Here is an 18,562-nt window from a genome sequence, read left to right as displayed (position 1 = left end):
GATTAGGATTAGGAGAGGATGAGGTTTCTGTTGCAGAAGCATGTTGTGTCTCTTCTGGAGTAACCATAGGCAAGACAGCAAGTCGGCAGACATTGTTTCCTGAGTTGCCTTAATGATTAAATTTACTTAAGAATTAGTGACAGCTTTTAAGAATTAACCAAGAAGTCAGAAGCCATAGTATTATTAATTATTGCAGTATTACATTTTAAGGAAGTCATGTAGAGTCTTAGTGAGATTCATTGCGGTTGTTTGCTCCACCATTATTGTGTATCAAATCTGCACATAGAATTCTGCCAAATTTTGCAAGTTTACTTCACATCATTGCAGAATAGACCTTGGAGTTCCTATGTAGTTTTACCCCAAAGGTAGCTTATTGCAAGCTCATTTATCTCATTCCTAAAACAGTACTTGTTCTGATGTAGCAAATAAGAATTACTGAATATCAATGAGGAGTTAGTCAGGGGGATCATTTTATATTTAGCTACTCTGCTGAACCAAATAAATGCTTGCAGCTACTATCAGGTCCCTTGCTTTCTGCAAAAAATAGTTATAAGTTACTGAAGGAAATGAGAAGTGAGTTTTTAGGGTTGGTTTAAGGACCTCTACATATTGATTTATGTCTTAGGCAGAATGGTATGATGAAAATAATTTTCATTATATTTATTTTGCAGTGTTTTCTAAAGATGAAACCCGAACATTTAACATTTAATGCAGCTAATGAAAAGTGCGTAACTTTTGGAGGCTCTCTTCCGTCTATCTCAGATCAAGCTGACCAAGGTAGGGTGGTGAACAAGGGGCACTTTAGTATGCAGCTTCTCTTCCACATTCGGAATGGTTCTGCTTAAGAACTTGAGCATAAATCACTTGGTTATCCACAGGCATACTAGGAGCAGTCTAAAAATCCAGGACTGGTTAAAAATGTGTTGTCTGTTGTTTGCATCACTGGAAACGTAACATGGAAATGCAGTTAGCAGACATTTGAATCAGCTTAAAGAGCAGCTTTTCTGTATGATCTTAACCTGTTACAAGAAGAAAAAAGCTGCAAAATCTTGCACTGAGAGTTGAGCATAAAAAGGTCATTATTGACTGAAGAATTGTTTGGCTTTGCAAACTAAAACATAACTGAGACTGTAGACTTTGCACTGTGAAAAACCACCGTAGAAGCTGCTTCCAAGAGAAGCTCAGCTGTGGGAATGAGATGGCAAATATAATGCCAGCTGGAGCATAAATTTATCTTTGTTTCTGCATGTGCCAAGCAGTTTAATGTGGCCATGTGTCCAAACTGACCCCCTGTGAGCTCTTATGGACACTGATGAGAGGATGGAAAGCAGGGGAACTGGAAAACAGAACTGTTTCACCTTAACCAACTAAAGTCAATGAGAGAAATGCAGTGGGGAAGAAATGGGTTCACGTTGGCTGCAAGTAATGTTCAGCAATAAACTGCTGAATGATGTGGCTGAATTTGCAACTTTATTCTTGTGGATAATTAAGAGTTCTCTGAGGGTATATCTGAAGTAGCTTGGTTGAATTCTGCAGTGCCCACAGTGCATATTTTCTTTATAAGCAAATAACCCCTTGCCAAACAAAACATGGTAAGTAGACTAGAGAAGTCAAGAGTGTACCTGAAGGCAGCAGCTTAATGGTAATTTTTTTTTTACCGCTGTTATTGGGGAGGATTAGTGTTATATACAGGAATATACATGTCTTAGGCCTACGTGTTTTTGTATGTATTTAAGGTTGGAAAAGCACAGCCATTCTGAAATGTTACATAGCAGGATCTCTTTTGTGATTTGGTGCATTTGGAAGTGTTTGTTTTTGTGTCTTGCTTTTCTTTTCTCTGTGTACTGGAGACCACCTATATGGAAAGAAGACACAGTCCTCTTAAAATGTGTTTCTTTCTGTAGGCTGCCTCTACTCCTCCCGGTGGTATTAGGGGCTAGTCCTGACATGTAAATCTACAGTGGCTTTGTGTCCTTCAGAAAATAGGCTGTGGCTTGTCTGGCATGTGACCAATAGTTAAAACATGTCAGCAGTAGCTAATTACATGGCTTCGATTTGTCTTGTGAACTAGTCAAGTTTAGTGAATGCCTCTGATGCCTGGGGGGTTACTAAAGCCCATTGTTTCTTGCCAGAATGCTCACTAAGAGGGGTCTGATTGAAGGTTTACCTGGCTGACTTTTTTTTCAGCTGAATCTGACTTTCTTTGACCTGTTTTGCCTTCTCTGATGATGGGGTGGACAAACTCTGCCAGAATCCAAAAAATGTTCTGATTTATGGTATATAAAAGAGAAAGATGGGAAATAAGATTTCCTTCTTCAATTCAAAAAAGGCAGTGAAACAATACAAGATCTTGCAGGCTTGTGGAAAAGCAGCTTCTTAAATTTGTGTGTAAGTAAAAAGACTCCAAATTAGTGGGCAGAAGAACAGGTTAAATACCCTACCTTCTCCTCAACTCAGAATTTGAAGGACAAATACCAACAGCCTGCTCCTTTCAGATAAAATCAATATGAGAGGTGTTATCATATGGAAAGAAGGGGATGATAAGCATTCGGCAGTCAGGAAGGGCTGGAAAAATTAAATTAGCATAAACAGGGACTGCATATTCTTACTTATGTGAAGTATTCTTTCAGATGTTTACTGTTGTTTTCCTAACCACAATATGTACATTTACTGTTCTGTCCAACAGATTATATAACATCCTTGCTTCCTGGCCTGCCAAAAGATATTTGGATTGGTTTACAGTTCTTGTTCAGTACAAGAGAAAACAAATGGATAGATGAGAGTAGACTGTTGTATAGTAACTTTCACCCACTCCTGACAGGAAGGTTAAGGAAAATTCCACTGGATGTAAGTTCTGATTTTTGACTTCTCTTGCCTATTGAGTAATGAAGTTTGGAATGTTGTGTCAAAAAAAGCCCCATGTAACAGACCAAATTCCCCAGTTAGTCATTTTAATTGGCCAACAGGGTGGCTGACAGTACTGGAGTTCTGTTTGCCTTTACTTGGATGACAACTTCTGAAGTGTTTTTAGCTTAGAAAAATTTTGAGTTCAGGCACCTGGTAGTGTTTGTAAAACAGGTAAGCTGTGCTGCACCACTCCTCTTCTTAAACAAGTTCAGACAGATAGGGTTCTCCTAGACTTAGGTTACTTTACTTCTACCCAAATATGTTTATACATTTTTGAGTCTGATAATGATATTTCTGTTTCTCAGCTTTTTGATGAAGAATTTAACAATCAGTGTGGCGTAATCCTCAATGATCCCAAATCACAGTATGTTGGAACATGGAATTTCACTGCTTGTGCTGACAGGCACTTCTTGGGTATATGCCAGCGGTCTATAGGTAAGTTTGGAGAGTCAAAATAAATTGCAGCCAGAGTTTAAACTTAAGGAGTTTAAACAGGAGACTTTAATGCATGTAAATTATTTCACTTGAAGAGCAAGATTCTTGTAGAGACTGAGCAGGTAAATTTTAGAAAAGCAGAGTGTAGAGGAGTGTCTGGGGCCTGTTTTATCAGCCATTCAGAATTCAGGGTCTTTAATGTTCTGTGGGTATAGAGGTCATATGCACTTAGGGGTGGAACAAGTGACTCCTTTTTCCTTTTCAAAACTGTGGAAGTGAGAAGTCCTAGGAAGGAATCTTACAATATTTATATCCTACTTAAATAGATCCTCTGTCTTTTGGTTCTATGAGAATATAAAGTATCATAGACTCTTAGTGTTGAAGTTGGTCTCTCCCCAGAGCAAACTTGAGAGTTGGTGTGAGTGGGATTTTTAATCTGAACTAAAAATAATATTCAGATGTACCCATGTGGGTTGGCCAATACCAATTACTGGAGTAAGATCAAACACATATAGTTATTATGTGCATTTAATTACTGCTATGGGCTAATGTTCAGCATACCCACTTCTGAGTAGGTTCCTTTATATAAATAATCCTTTTAAGTGATGAACATGCTATCTTCTAAAAAAAAAATCAAACACAAAGAAACCTAGGTGTACAAAACGTCCAAGCCTACGCCCACCTTCTTCATTCTCAAATAGGCAGAGATTTTCACCTCCCGCCCCCCCACCTCCATTTAACATACAAAATCTTCTTTACTCAGTGCCAAATACTCCAGAAATTCTAAGTGTTAAGATTAGAAGTCTGGATGGAAGAGATGTCATAAAAATGTGAAAAGGAGACTTTTATGAATTGGAGGTTGACAATGCATCTATTTATATCAATCTTTTATTAGTCTGGAGTGACTAAATACTCAAGCTTTCTTTGCCACAGCTGTAGAAGGTGTAATGAGAAAGGTTTTTGGACTCATGGAGAATGTCTTGTGCTGTGGTCTGGTCTTATAATGTGCTAGGGATCTAAGGATAGTTTGGGTTGGGAGGGACCTCAGCAGGTTGTAGGGACAGTTGTGAGACCAAGTTTTCTAGGGCTTTGTCATTGGGGAAAAAGATTATTCTTGTTCATTGGAAATCCTGGCATGATTGTGATTTGCAGAATTTCTTGAGATGATAATCATCATCAATTATTTTTCAGAAATGAACATTTTACTTACTGTCTTGTTTCCAATTTGGTACCCCTTGATGTGATGGCACCCTGGGTTCCATGGCTCTCTTTTGTAGCTGTTTACTAAGTGAAAGCATTTGGCAGCAGACAGAAACCACTTGAAACAATCTGTTTGAGCCTTGTCAGATTTCTGATCTATTGAAAGCTGTAAACATCAAATTAATATTGTGTTTCTGTTGTCTCGTGTTTTGGAAAATGGCCCTGTCAGCCTATCAATCAGCCTTTTATATACTGTTATTTATAGAGTGATGCTTCCCCTCACCCCTTGCAAGCCTTTTTCTACTTCAAATATTTTAAATATCAGGAGGGTTCTGCCTTTTGCAGAATGAATTTATTTTTGGTTGTGTATAAAGCTTTTGGGGTTACCATTTGCATGCAAAACCTTACCACCCACAGGAGTATTTGCATCTTCTATTAACTGCAGAAGCCATGCATCACTGAGCTGTGTGCCTTCAGGCGTGGTGCTGGTAGCTGTGATAACACTCCGTGCTCAGAGCACAAATAGTGAATTACATCCCTCCCTATGCAAGCTGGATTTTCTGCAATTAGTTAAGTGGAGGCAAAAACAGTTCTCACTGTATTCATGGATGGCAGTAAGGAGTCCTGGGACTGTGCTGTACCAAGATCTGCATAGACAGGTTTTGTGGCCCATTAGATTTGCATAAGCATAAATCCACAGAGATAAATGAGTCACTGTATTACAGCAGATGCTCTCTTGCATTTGTGTATAAAGTTATAGAATATGTTTTTAATTCAATAAATTATTTAGCAGTTAGCTAAAAATAACATATAAAAAGATGTCAACCTAAGTTGAGAAAAAGATATTTAATAATACATTGACTGAAAATAATAATTTTTTTAATATATATTTTTCTATCTAAGATATCAAAGATGTTTTCTTCTAACTATAATTACCAGCATAACCCACTATCCAAGATTTTTTTTTTTTGCCCAAGCATAGTCAAACAGGTTTTTCTGATTGTTACAGAGACACTGGGAGTTGAAAATGTATTACAGTATTTAACTACCTAATTACTGGATTTCTTATGTATAGGAGCTGCTGATAACCAGACAGAGCAAGTCATTAATGAAACATTGAGCTATCAAAATGTTCAATACATGTTAATTCTGAAGAATTTGTCCTGGAATGATGCAATGGCTGCATGCATAAATAACAAGATGCAGCTGGTTAGCATCACAGACCAGTTCCAGCAGGCTTTTCTTGCTGTTCAGGCCGCTCTTCATAATTACCCACTCTGGACTGGACTCTTCAGCAGAGATGTAAGTTTGGTTTTTTCCTCCTTTTCCTCTGGCTTAAGGTAATTTTTACAGTTGTGTGAAACAAAACCTGAGTTAAAGAAATGCAATGAGAAATTACTTTCTGGGATAACTCTTTTCATATAGGGATAACCATCTGGAGTGTCTCAAGATAAATGTTTTAAACCTTCAGTTCTTCAAGTTACATATTCTTGAACTCCACTGGATGAATTGATGATGATGATAAAATTATTTTAAAAGACTGATGATGAAGGGATATATTGTAAGGTGGCAGCAACATAGGTTAATGAGTCATCTCTTTGGTTAACAAATGAGTAATGAGTGTTGCCATTCCTCACCACTGTTTACAGTACCACTCTAGAAAGACGACCCAAAAATCTGTTTTGGAAGGGAGAAACTAGAAGTGGCAAATAAGTTTCAAAATGAATCATTGAATACTTGTAGAGATACATTTCTGAAGTTTAACTTAGATTCTGTTGTTACTTCATGTTATTTGTGCCCACGTTTTGAGTTTGAGGGAGACATCTCTGAGACAGGTTAGTGGTAGTTTTTCTTTCTCCCTATGCTTTTTTCTTGGTCAAAAAAAATGAAATAATGCAGGAAGTGCTGCTTTTTATCTTTATTAGCTGGAGGACCTCTTGAAAAATCTTTATTGCGAATTGAGAGCTGTCTCAGCTGTTAATGGGATGGCTTGGGCTTGCTGGCAGGGTTATCTTTTTTGCACTCATTTATCTTTTTCAAGCACATAAGTCAGGAGATAATTGCAAGAAAAATAATTTTTTTAGAAGTGCCTCCCCTACAAAGTATGGTGATGGTCACTCAGCACTGTGGTGTTATGTTCTTTTGTCAGTTCTCGGATACTGACTACTTTAGTAAAGTAGGGGAAAACAGAAATTGGAGTACATACTTTATGGAGAATATTTTTAAATTTTTAAAGGAAATAACCATTTAATCTTAGTGAAAATGGAGAAAAACAGACAACCTATTTACCTGTCTCTTTTGGTTTTTTTTTATCTGTAAGTGATGATCAAATGATTCATTTTGGGGCATATAGTTCAGGCATGCACTGGCTCTTCACTATTGCAACACTTCATTATTTGGGCACAATTAAAATGTCACATGAAGGGAAATTATAATGCAACTGGTCAACAGAACTTGTTACTCCAGGCTGAAATCCAACACAAAAGAATGATGCAAGGTAAATTACACAACAGTAGGGGGATTTCCCAAAGTCTTTCAAATATAAGATTTTAAAGGCTAGCATGCTGCTTGTATGTGGGTTTTTTCTTCCTGCATCCTCCAGGGCAGGAACACATCTGAGGTATTAAATCAATTAAGTATTTAATAGATCACTTTCAACTCAATGTGGAGTTACCGAGTCTGGACTTTCTTGTCAGTTATTTCCAGTTTTCCAAGACCAGGAGATTATATCCACCATTGCTTTGCAGATGCAAATGGTGCAATTTGGGCATCCCATTGCTACACCTTCCTCCCTGTGTACAGCAGTGAAATATCACCTCTGGATAATTTGGCATTCAGCTAATTTGTATTTTTGCAACTGCAGAACTTAAAATAACAAAGCTTGTTATATTGTGAGCAGGAAATCAGTTCATGAGGGCAGTGGAACACTTACAGTTCTCGTTAGAGACACTGAAAATGTCTAGCCAGTGTCAATATACTATTATATAATTTTCTGCACCTTATATATTTTTTTTACAATGTGAGCTCATCCTTTTTGCTTAAATAATGCTAGGGTGGAAAACATTACGGCTGGCTGGATGGGAAACACGTGAGTTTTAGTCGCTGGTCTGAAGATGATGAAGAAACAAATGAAGAATGTGTGTTTTTGGATACTGATGGCTTCTGGAGAACTTCTGACTGTTCCACTGAAAATCGAGGTGCTATTTGCTACACATCAGAAAGTATGTATGCTACCATAATTTTTATAACAGTTGACTTTTATTTTATTATGAAATATATTCAATAATTGCAGCTTGTAACTTCAAAATTATAACTTTTTAAAACTTACATTTCCTCTGACAGTCTGATTTTTATGCCATCTAAAAAAAAAAAACTGGCTTCAAAAATGGGGGGCATGCACCTGTTGGTCTTAATCTAATTGTACCTTAGAAATAAATTCAGCATCGATGCACTGGGTCAGTACCTTTATTGCCAACTGATTATAACTTTGCACTGCTTCTCTAAGATTGTTGCATACTAATCTCTCCCACTTGCCTGTTGGAGAAGATTAAAATACCTCTGTACTATTTACATCTTAATATTGGGACCTCCTGAAATCTGCTCAGAAATGGAAATCCTCTACAGGGAGAAGGTACATGACCATATGGAGAAGGAAGGTAGAAGGTAGACACTGAATTGAAAATTAACATAATCTGAAGCTCACAAAACCCTTCTAAATATCTACTTATTATACCAAGACTGGGATATAGTAGGATGTGGTTTTTCATTTCCAGGAAAGAGCTGTGCTAGTTGTGAATCCTTCAGAAAAAGATTTTTCTGAGACATCATCACTGACTTCTTCCCTATGAAACCATTATGATTTATTTTGGTTTTATTCTGTGAGGGAACACAAGCCATTGTACATCCTAAATCACAATAAAATGTGATGTTATGACATCATTAACTATTTTGTGCTTACAAGCCAGGGAACTGCAGGAAGAGTCCTCCTCATTCCTCAAGTATTAGATAAAGCCATAGAACTTAGAGGTGTTGCTAGCTGTAAAGTAGCTTATTTATTACAGTGATCTGCCTTGCACAAGAGGCAATAAGAGCTTTTTGTTGTTGGCCTACATTTAGCACTTTTATGTAGTATTTTATTTTTGAACCTATTTAAAATAACCGTGAAAGTTAATAACCGGCAAGAAATAACCAGCAAGTATCTGTGTTCTTTAGTAGAGCTTACTGCTGGTTTTGTTACTTTAAAAAAATCACCATCATGAGGAAACTGAAAACAGCACATTTAAAGGATGACAGCCTAATTTGTCTTACATGTTTTTAAGTGGTACCTGAAAGTGGTTTGTGGGGTGCCAGGTCAGGTGGTGTTATTAGTAATTCATGTCCTGATGTTGTCTCGTCTTTTTTTAGAGAAAACTGAAAAAGAACAAATTACACAAGTGAAGTGCCCACATAAGATTAAAAATACACCCTGGATATCATTTAGAAACAATTGTTACACTTTTATGATAACAAAAAATAGATGGAGAGAACTGAAGCCTCATGAAGCTCATCATTTATGCAGGAACATGAGTAAGTACTTTGTCATACTGCAGTTATTTATGGACTTAGCTTGAGGGAGATGAGTGTTGGATCTGAGTCACTGTCTTACAATGACAGCAGAATGAATGCTGAGAAAGGCTGTATCAGTAATGCAGTAGTGTTGCACTACTCTGATAAAAACTGCCTGAGCATGGAGAGGAGAGTTGAAGAAAGAGGCAGCTGGGAACTACTAAACTCTGACATCTCTGAAATATGACAAGTTTTTTGTGTTTGCTTGGGGGTTTTGTTATTATATGCCAGTTTTAAATAGTTTGGATAATTGCTGTACCCTTGGCAACACTGTGGCTTTACAGTTACATTTCCTTCATGGTTTCCAGCTGCCTCCAGCTTTGCTGTGTGGAACACGTAGGTGAACAAAGTAAATAAACTGAAAAGCACATGGATGTTTTCTGTCCGTCCTGAATAATGTATAACCTTAGGAGCAGCTTTCCTCTTGTATTAAACATTCAGACATACATCTTTCCAGAAATTATTTTTATTTTTTTGTGAATTGATTTCAATTCAGTCTTTTTCTTAATACTGTTTCTCTGCTAGGGCAGTTCAAGCAAATCACGAAAGTTTGCTGGTATTTTTATGTTCTTTGCAGAGAATTTTTACTACATACAACTTAAAGTGACAGTAGGACCCACAAATATCTCTAGAGCTAAAATCTTCCACTTATCCACAAAACCAGGGATAGTACTATTGAGAATACATTTGAAAATTGGTTTTGCACTGTTCAACTAGTTATGTTATAAAGATATAGCCTTTACAGATGTTAACCTATCTGTAATGATTGTTAACAGTAATAGGAAAAAAATGTTTATTTTTAACTTAAGAATTGTATTTGTAAGAAATTAATGTAAAAAATTTTCCACAGACCCTGAAGCATTTGTTCTGAGTGTTCGAGATGAAGAGGAGAATAACTTTGTTACTGAGCAGCTTCATTCATTCAGTGGTCTGGCTCTGTGGGTCTGGCTGGGTGTGATTTATGATGACAGTGGTAAGATTTAAGGGTTTGTTTTTTTCTTATTAACTGGATTGGAGACAAAATTTGCAGCATTAAGTGCATGTTTCTTGCATGTTTCAGTTTATAACTAAAGTCAAAGTGAATGCAAACCTGTAACAATGATTTATATTTCTACTTATCTTCTAGAAAAAGAAACTTGACATGCTCTCTGTTTGAGTGATAATTAGATCCAATATGTTCTGTTTAGTCTAAATTTGATTTCCCTGGAAAGCAGGACTTAAAGTGGCCAGGATGAGTAATGCTAACATATTTAGCATTGGATATGGAACTGATTTAGAGTAACTTGCAGGATCCCAGCATTTTTTCCAAAGTGAATATCTGTTAATATCATTAATATATTCAAAGTTAAATGGTATTTGTAGACATCATCCCAGTTGTTTAATAAATATGCAATGTTTTCCACAGATAAAGTACTCAAGTGGTATGATGAAACTCATCTGACTTACAATAACTGGAGGCTGGGAAGACCTGTCATAAAGAAGAACAGTTTTTTTGCTGGTGTAAATCTTGATGGGTTTTGGGATATTTATAATTATTCTCAAAGTTGGCATGCTAATCACTACAACATGTACAGTATTCTCGCCTGTAAAATCGAAAGGGGTGAGTAGTATCGGAGTATTGGATGAGGGTCATAATTTAAATCATGCTTTCTGCTGAATAAGGCTTTGGTTTTGCTCCTAGTGGAGCATGGCACAGCTGTCATGGGCTGTCTGGGGTCATCTAGTCAGTCTGCATCACTGCTGTGATACTCTGATTAGGAGAAATATTTGCTGTGCTCATCCAGCAACTGCTGAACTCAGTGTTCCAAGTAGCAAAAGTAAACTTAACTTGATGGAAGTGGCTTGTACTGAGCACTTTAATGCTTTAGTTACACTGATGCAGATGGATTTTAATGCTTTCTGTATTTTTGCCTAGTAACATGAAAGAAATGCATGCAACTTTCCATCTTATTCTTTGAAACAGGACACCAACAGCACAAGCCTCCATTGCCTGACACTATTCCACATGGGAACAGAACATACAGGATCCTTCAGAAAAAATTAACGTGGTATGAGGCATTGAGATCTTGCCAACAAAATAACAGTGATTTAGCAAGTGTACACAGTGAATCAGAACAGTTATTTCTAGAAGATATTGTCAGACAGGATGGTTATCCTCTGTGGCTCGGGTTGTCAATTCATGATGTAAGTATATACTGTTAGGGATGTCAATAACAGATATGTGAATAATATTTTGGACAAGATACAAAATATTTTCTGGTGTTTTTTTCCAGTTCCTTAGAATCTGTTTTACATGTGGTGTATTTTCAACCTTGTGTAATGTGTTAATGCTAAGTTTTGGTGAATGTAGGCACACCAAGATATTTCTTCCTAATACCTGACAGTTTAAAATAATACACTGTTCTCTCATCATTCCTTGCAGCACAAGGAAGTGTGATTTGCTACCCCTAGAGGCTTCAGACTTTATAGCCCTCTGTAGAATCAGATTTCATTAGCAAATAGAGGCAGACAAGGCTGTGTGGAACCTGCTTAGTTGAGATCAGGAGTGGCTCTCCAGAGCAGTTCAGGAGCTGGCTCTCAGTAAGTTCAGTGTCCATTCTCCCAGGAAACACAATGGCAGGAGGCAGCTGCATTACCTCCTCCTCTGCTTTACCGGGAGCCAAAAGCCTGTGGCCCTGACCCTGCTCCCCTCACTAATTGCTAGACTTGCTCACAGTAGTTAGTTGGTAGTAATACTCCTCTGCAGAGGTGTGATTTCTGTGCATACCTGCGAATGGGTCCTTCACAACTGGCCCCTCATTGTCATGGGTTTCCAGGAATGTATCTGAAGTAGGAGCTAGCACTGCAAACCATCCCTGAGCTGCCCAGTTTTACTCACTGCGACCATCTCAACAGTTTAGCAGTTTGCAATGTATCCATTAATGTTCATGGCAGGGAAGGCAGATTGCTTAAATGAAACAGCAGGGTGGAACTAAGTAAAATGTTCCCCATAGGATAAAACAGGCACATTGCATTCACATTAAACTTGTGAACTTGCTGTCCTTTCTCAGTTCCCACAAATAATAAAAAATTCTATGTTAAGAAAATGCAAACTATATTGTATGTTTATTTGCTGTGAATTTAGATGAGACCACCTGCTCTTTAATTTATCACTCTACAAGGGGCAAATATTGCTACATGACTTAATTCATGATGGATGACATTTAAAGCACAGTCATATGTGGTTTAAAAGTTATGGGTTTTTTCCTTAATTAGGGAAGTAAAGCTAATTTTGAATGGTCAGATGGAAGTGACTTTGACTACTATCCCTGGGAATTGGAAAACTCAAATACTACTGAGAACTGTGTTGTGTTGGATACTAAAGGATTTTGGAACCGTACAAAATGTACAAATGTTGCTGAAGGTGCCATTTGCTATAGCCCTCCAAACAGTAAGTGTTATTTTTAAGGTTTTGTTGGCTATCTTTACATGTTTTATTTAGAAGTAGAAATGAAGGTTGAAGTACTGCACATGGTTCTCTTTTTAAGAGGAGTTTTCTATCAGGAATGATAAACCACTTTTTAATACTGCAGGGAGATAAATTCTCATCATTCCAGTGGTGAAAACCTAAATCAAATCTGGTTACTTCTTGATCATCTGTGATAGGAATATCAAATGTATCTTTTCTAAATCAAAGTACTTATCAAATATATCTATAACAAATGTCAAATACCACAAAAAAGCAATGAAAAATTGTTCCCAAGCCTTTGGGATTTATGGTAATTTTTAAATAAATTCATACATGACACAAGAAGAAGGAATATAAGCTAATTGAATAGTGGTTGTTGGTAGGAGTAGTAGCCCTTGTTAATACTTATTCTCCTGTTATTCCAGAGATTGTGCACAAACTGCTGCAGCAGAAATAACAGCAATTTCTTTGTCTTTGCAGAGAGAAAATTAGAGGCAAAGCAAGCAAGCAGAGCCTCTGGATGCCCACAGAGCAGTGGCTCCCTGCAGTGGGAGCAGTACAGGGATCACTGTTACGCCTTTGACATGGCATTCTACAATTTTTCTGTGTATAACGTGGAAGAGGCTAAGAGAATCTGCCAGAAGCTGAGTAGGTTTAGACTCTATCACATTACAACTTGTAATAAGTCCACTATTTGAGAAGAAATAAAACCCAACAACCTAAAATCTTACGCTGGTTATACTTCAGCTTTGCCATTTTTATGCTCCTTTAGTTTAGGAAACGCAATAGCAAGCTTTATCTTTGAATACCTGATGAAAATTCTTAATAGAATACTGCAACATGCTGCAGATCATTTGGCACACAGGTATCAACAGATAAAATTCAGGTAGCCAGTTGTAGAAGATTCAGAAATTTAATGCTTATGGTTTGGAGGAAAACATTTTTTCTGCATGGCAAGTTAGTGCTGTTGGCAGGGCTTTCTTATATCCTTGCCACAGCTGCTTGCTAATAGGGAGCTTGCTAACCTATCAAATGGTTCAAACAGCATGTATGTTATAGATATTAAAGCATGTAAAAAACTTAATTTTATGTCAAATTAATGTATTTTCTCTCTTTGCTGAGCTACATGGAGAATTGCATTGAAGAGACGGTGTTAATTAGTTTCATGTACGGAAGTTTTAATCACCCTAATGTAGAAGTTAGTGACTGTCATAACTTTCTTTTATGGAATTATCCTATGGTATGATGTTGGACTCACTGTTTAGGATCTAAAGTACCCAGTCCTGGATGCAGTTTTCTGTTGAGTTCAATTTGGTCAGGTAGTTGAAAGAGAAAGCATCTGGTTTATATTTATATATAATTGTAAAGGATGGGTACACTCTGAACATGCCTCTCTAGCATGCCCTTTCCTCCCTCTTATTCCTTAATTACTGCACATAAAAACCTGAGGCACAGTGGAAGGATTGATTTAGAAAATAACTTGACTCAGCAAAATGCTGAGCTTTTGTTCAACTGTATTTTCGAAAGCCTATTACTTGGGCAAGACTGGTAATTCTCAAAAGGCATATCTCTTGATATCTTCCATGTATATAGTCTGCAGCTGCAATAAGTTTACTCTGATTTTATTCTGTATAACCTGCTAGAATAGCCAGCCACCTGAAGCCATCTCATAAAACATGCTGTGTTTTAGGGGATGGGAGGCTCATGTCTTTATTCTGAAGGTTATTCTAATCTAATTTTACAAGCCCAGATCAGCAAATCCTTTCCCATAGTAATTGTTCCCAGAGAAAATTCAGTGTACCAGCGCCATGAAAAGTCATGTTCATTGCAATTCTGACTGGTTTCCTCTGCCTCTTAGATCCTTCAGCAACCCTTCTGACTATAGTGGATGCTGAAGAAAATGCATTTGTGAGTGCACACATAAAGGAACATGATCTCATCACCAAGAATGTATGGCTTGGCTTGGATCAGAGCTTTAAGGGTAAGAAGTAGAAACAATGTATGAGCATGAATGTTTCGTATTGTAAATATAAATGCATAAATCCTCCAATAAGAATAGTCTTGTAGTGTTGGTAGCCTATAGTAACTTTTACTTGAGGTTGGAATCTGTCATTTAACATTTTAAAGCTCTTTGGACTTCACTGTAGTTAGGTTTCTTCCTGTTGCACAGTTAGGGTAATCAGGAGCCCCTGAAATTAATTTTTCCACCTCTGTTATTGCTGCCTAATATTTGATGCAAGTGCATCAATTCCTAAAGGTCTAGAGAAGAGAGGTGGCTAAAAGTTGTGTGTTCATATTTACTGCTTTTAATATATGGAATGGATAGTCAGCTCTTTTCTTTTTAGCAATGTAAAGAAGTTAAAAGATTGTGAATGACAATGTGTAGCATTACAGGATGTTTTGGTGATCTAGACTAAGTCATGTTTTCTTCAGCAGGACAGTCCCTGAACTGGCTGGATGGCTCATCAGTTAATTATGTCAACTGGGAGAATAAAACAGCAGAAGCCAATGAAAAATGCAGTGTTATCCTGTCCACAACTGGCATGTGGTCCAAGGTTGACTGTGCACGTAGTCAAAGCAGAGTGGTTTGTAAAGCTCCTTTAGGTACGGAACCATTATTTTAGCAGAGAATTAACTTTGTAGAGACTCTTGTCAGGAATTTCTGCTTTGTTGGATGAAGTCGGTATTGAAATAATGGAAGTGCAGTTCACAAAAGAACCCATCAAGTACCTCTGCCTAAGCAAGAGTCTTCTGTTGTTGTTTAGCCATAAAATTGCATTCAGAAACAAATTGTCTAGGAATTTACTTCTTCTGGCTCTCACTGTCCACTCAGTGGGTAAGAAGAGAACTGATGTGTCCAGAAAGTATAGAGTAGTTGCTATTGCTTTTTACCACAGGGTAAAACTCACTCTCATGGGTGAATTTGTGTAGGTGGAATCGGAAAGAGTTCTGCTCGTAAGAGATGGTGAGTAAACAGGTACTGCACATTGTGTTTTCAGTCCTGGGGAGGCTTCTAGAAATGTCACCCCACAGCTCCAGAAAAGACTCAGGCCTTTACTCCCTCATCCTTGGCGTGTCGCCCTGAAAACTCAGCTTCTGAGCTTGCTAACATAGTTTTCTAAGGACTTTCCCAGGACAGTAACTGTAAACATAGATATGTGTACATTCTTTCTGTTACATGTCTTGTAATGGGCACCTCTCATGGCCAGTGCAGTGAGAAAGCATTATCCTGACCATCCAATCCCTGGCTGTGGTCAGAAACCTATAAATCCTGGGAGGAAAAATAAACTCTGCTCTTTCCTTCACCACACCTCAACCTGTGTCCACGTGATCTATTGATCTTCAGCGGTAACATCGGCGTTGTACAGGAAAGAAAGCAGTTAACTGAGCATTAAGCAAGCAAGTTCCTGAGAAGCAGTGGAATCTTTCTGATTTTGAATACATTTTCACTGAAATGGAAACGCAGGAATAGATTAAACTTTGTTCCACTAAGGAAGATCTCAACAAGATCTTTTCAGTCTGAAGAGAGTATTATTACCTTCCCTTCCAAGAGCCCAGGATCTCATTAGATTTATGAAGTATACAAACCTCTAAATGAGTGTAGCCTTTGCAAGTAGTTTTTTTTGGAACTCCAGAGGTTCCTTCCAACCTAAATATTAGTAAATTAACAATAGAATGATCAAAAATAAGCTAATGCATTTGTGCATGGATCAGCATCTAACTTCCCGTGTGATGAAGTGAAGACTATTAATAAGAAGTATTTTGCCTTGACTTGAGCTGACTGCAGTATTAACATGTAGCTACCTAAGCATCAACCCTATGACAAAATATTCTTGCCAAAAATCTTAAATAATAACTATTAGCCTTTTGCTCTGTTTCAGGTTCTAATCATACTGGTGTGGCCGTAGCGTTTGCCCTGCTAATTATCTTGGTTTTCATTGCTGGACTGGTATGGTACCTCTACAAAAAGAAGCGTCTTCACTGGAGTGCCTTCTCTTCTGTACGCTATCAAAGAGGGATGAATGATGATGAAACTGATGATATGTTCACAAAAGATAGCTATTGAAAAAACTTTCTTCTGATCACTTTAAGCATGAACTTCACTGTGTGAAGCCATAAGAATGAGCTACTTGATGTTCTATTACTTCTTTTTGGAAAAGTAACAAGGTTATTAATGGGGGCAAAATTTAGTTTGTTTATATACAAGTGCAATTTTTATTCAGTTTTATGGTAAGTCTTTACATTTGGCCTCAGGCTTTTAAGATGCAAGGTGTTTAGAGTTCTGTTGTATTTTTTAATTTATAGCATTATCTCTCTTTACTGGAATTTTTTGATGGAACAAATTAATGCCAACAGTACTTCACACAACTTTAATGAATATACTTAAAATTTAATTCTCCCAATACTCTTATTTATAATAGGATTAAATTCCTAATTTTATAGTTGCCAACCTATAACTTTATAGGTGAAATATGTCATCTGTCCAGGAAACAAGATAAAAGACATGTGTAAGGAAAGACTGAGAATATATAGTAAACGAACTTGTGTACATAAATGCTAAAAATACTTGAGTATTTTTCATAAAACTTAAACTTGATTTTTGTATGTGATGTGTTACTGTAGCCTTTCCTATGCACTCCAAAGAATGCTATAAAGGGAAAAAGGGAAGAAAGAGTTGTATATATTAATTGCTCAATCAATTATTGTTTTGAAAAAGTCTTTAGACTTTTTTGAATGCACAGTACAAAGGAAGCAGGTGCATTTACTTTTATGAAGGAGGATATGCCAAAGACCAAATCCATTTTGCATGTGGTGGTGGCCTGAGGTGGTAAATAGGAATACATTGGCCTGGTGTGCTGAGAAGAGTACTACTGATTTCTCTGAAGCAGCAGAGCAAGGTCACAGTGTTCAACTGCCTTCTTTTCCTGCAGTTTACTAATGTTGATGGCACTTTTCTTTGTTCCTGTTTGCACTATTTTGATAAGGAAGTGTTTATCATTTGTGTTGAGAAGTAGAGAACTTGTAGATACCACTTTGAGCCTGTTAAAAGAGCAGCCTGAAGGGGTAAAGGAGCCATTGTGGTACTTTGCTGATCAAAGAAGTAAGCACTTTTGTTGTTTGTTTGGTACTTTGGGCACAATTGTGAACATTTGCTTTTTCTGAGGTAACTTGTAGAAAATGTAGTTACAATGAAAAAAACTCTCATTCTTTAACCTACCCTGGTATGAGAAGTGTTTGAAACTTCGCGAAGTCTGATTCCTGATGTCTACTGGTTTAGCTTATATGCCTAAGTGCTTTGCCAAACTTAATGGACTAGAAAAAATGTTGGTTATTGTCTTTTTCTAAATACAGTAATAAGTGGGGAAAATTATTTACAAGTTCCCATGCTTTGAGATTTACTAGTTTTATAGATGTTTATACTATGAGTATTTTTAGGTGTGAATCTGAAATGGAAAGTGGAAATTAATAGTAAGATCTTAATTCAACACAAAAGGATATATACTTTTTATTAAAAATTGTATATTTTATTCTTATAAATGATGTAAATAATTTTTTTAAGGCCCAATTTCTCATGTTTGTTTCATCACACACAAATTGTCTAATCACTGGTAATTCCTTTTTGTGTAAGCACGATGCCCTTAGTGCAGGTGAATAACCCACTTCATTTGAAATACACAGGAAGATTATTTGGCAGCATTGTTATTGAAAGAATAAAGTTAAATAAAACACTGAACTACTTACACTGGTTTTATTTCCATGGAAGCAGTTATCAGAGTTAAGGTATGGGTCATTAATCACCGGGTGCAAAAGCAGAGCGCAGGGGCTGTGATCAGAATTAAGGCCCATAACTGTGTGTTACCACGGTAAGAAAATTTTAGAGGTAATACGTATCTTTGATGTATTTAAAAAGAATGCTGGCAAGTTTCTTTTTGGACTTCAAAACTTAGTTATACCTAGCTTTTATCA

At 37.0% G+C, this 18,562-nt stretch overlaps 1 protein-coding gene across 2 annotated transcripts in view; it reads left to right on the top strand.

Annotated features, from left to right (window-relative positions):
* LY75 (lymphocyte antigen 75) overlaps positions 1-18,329 on the top strand; it is a 44,353-nt gene extending 26,024 nt beyond the window's left edge. The window contains exons 22-35 of one of the 2 annotated variants that reach the window (XM_014249528.2): positions 672-777; positions 2,687-2,847; positions 3,213-3,342; positions 5,618-5,844; positions 7,595-7,763; positions 8,947-9,108; positions 9,998-10,120; positions 10,553-10,747; positions 11,111-11,331; positions 12,403-12,577; positions 13,076-13,243; positions 14,454-14,576; positions 15,032-15,199; positions 16,477-18,329. In XM_014249528.2, coding sequence (XP_014105003.2) covers positions 672-777; positions 2,687-2,847; positions 3,213-3,342; positions 5,618-5,844; positions 7,595-7,763; positions 8,947-9,108; positions 9,998-10,120; positions 10,553-10,747; positions 11,111-11,331; positions 12,403-12,577; positions 13,076-13,243; positions 14,454-14,576; positions 15,032-15,199; positions 16,477-16,661 — 2,313 coding nt within the window. In that variant the 3' untranslated portion in view covers positions 16,662-18,329. Of the gene's footprint in view, positions 1-671; positions 778-2,686; positions 2,848-3,212; positions 3,343-5,617; positions 5,845-7,594; positions 7,764-8,946; positions 9,109-9,997; positions 10,121-10,552; positions 10,748-11,110; positions 11,332-12,402; positions 12,578-13,075; positions 13,244-14,453; positions 14,577-15,028; positions 15,200-16,476 lie in introns of both variants that reach the window. The other variant, XM_088058930.1, reaches the window with a different exon arrangement.
* Positions 18,330-18,562: the final 233 nt, after the last annotated feature.

Source organism: Pseudopodoces humilis, chromosome 8 (assembly GCF_049639895.1).
Source record: "Pseudopodoces humilis isolate 2021_Gansu_Grassland_sample_001 chromosome 8, ASM4963989v1, whole genome shotgun sequence".
NCBI lineage: Eukaryota > Metazoa > Chordata > Aves > Passeriformes > Paridae > Pseudopodoces > Pseudopodoces humilis.
Note: the sequence above shows the minus strand (reverse complement) of the source record. Positions and strands in the feature narration are given on the sequence as shown.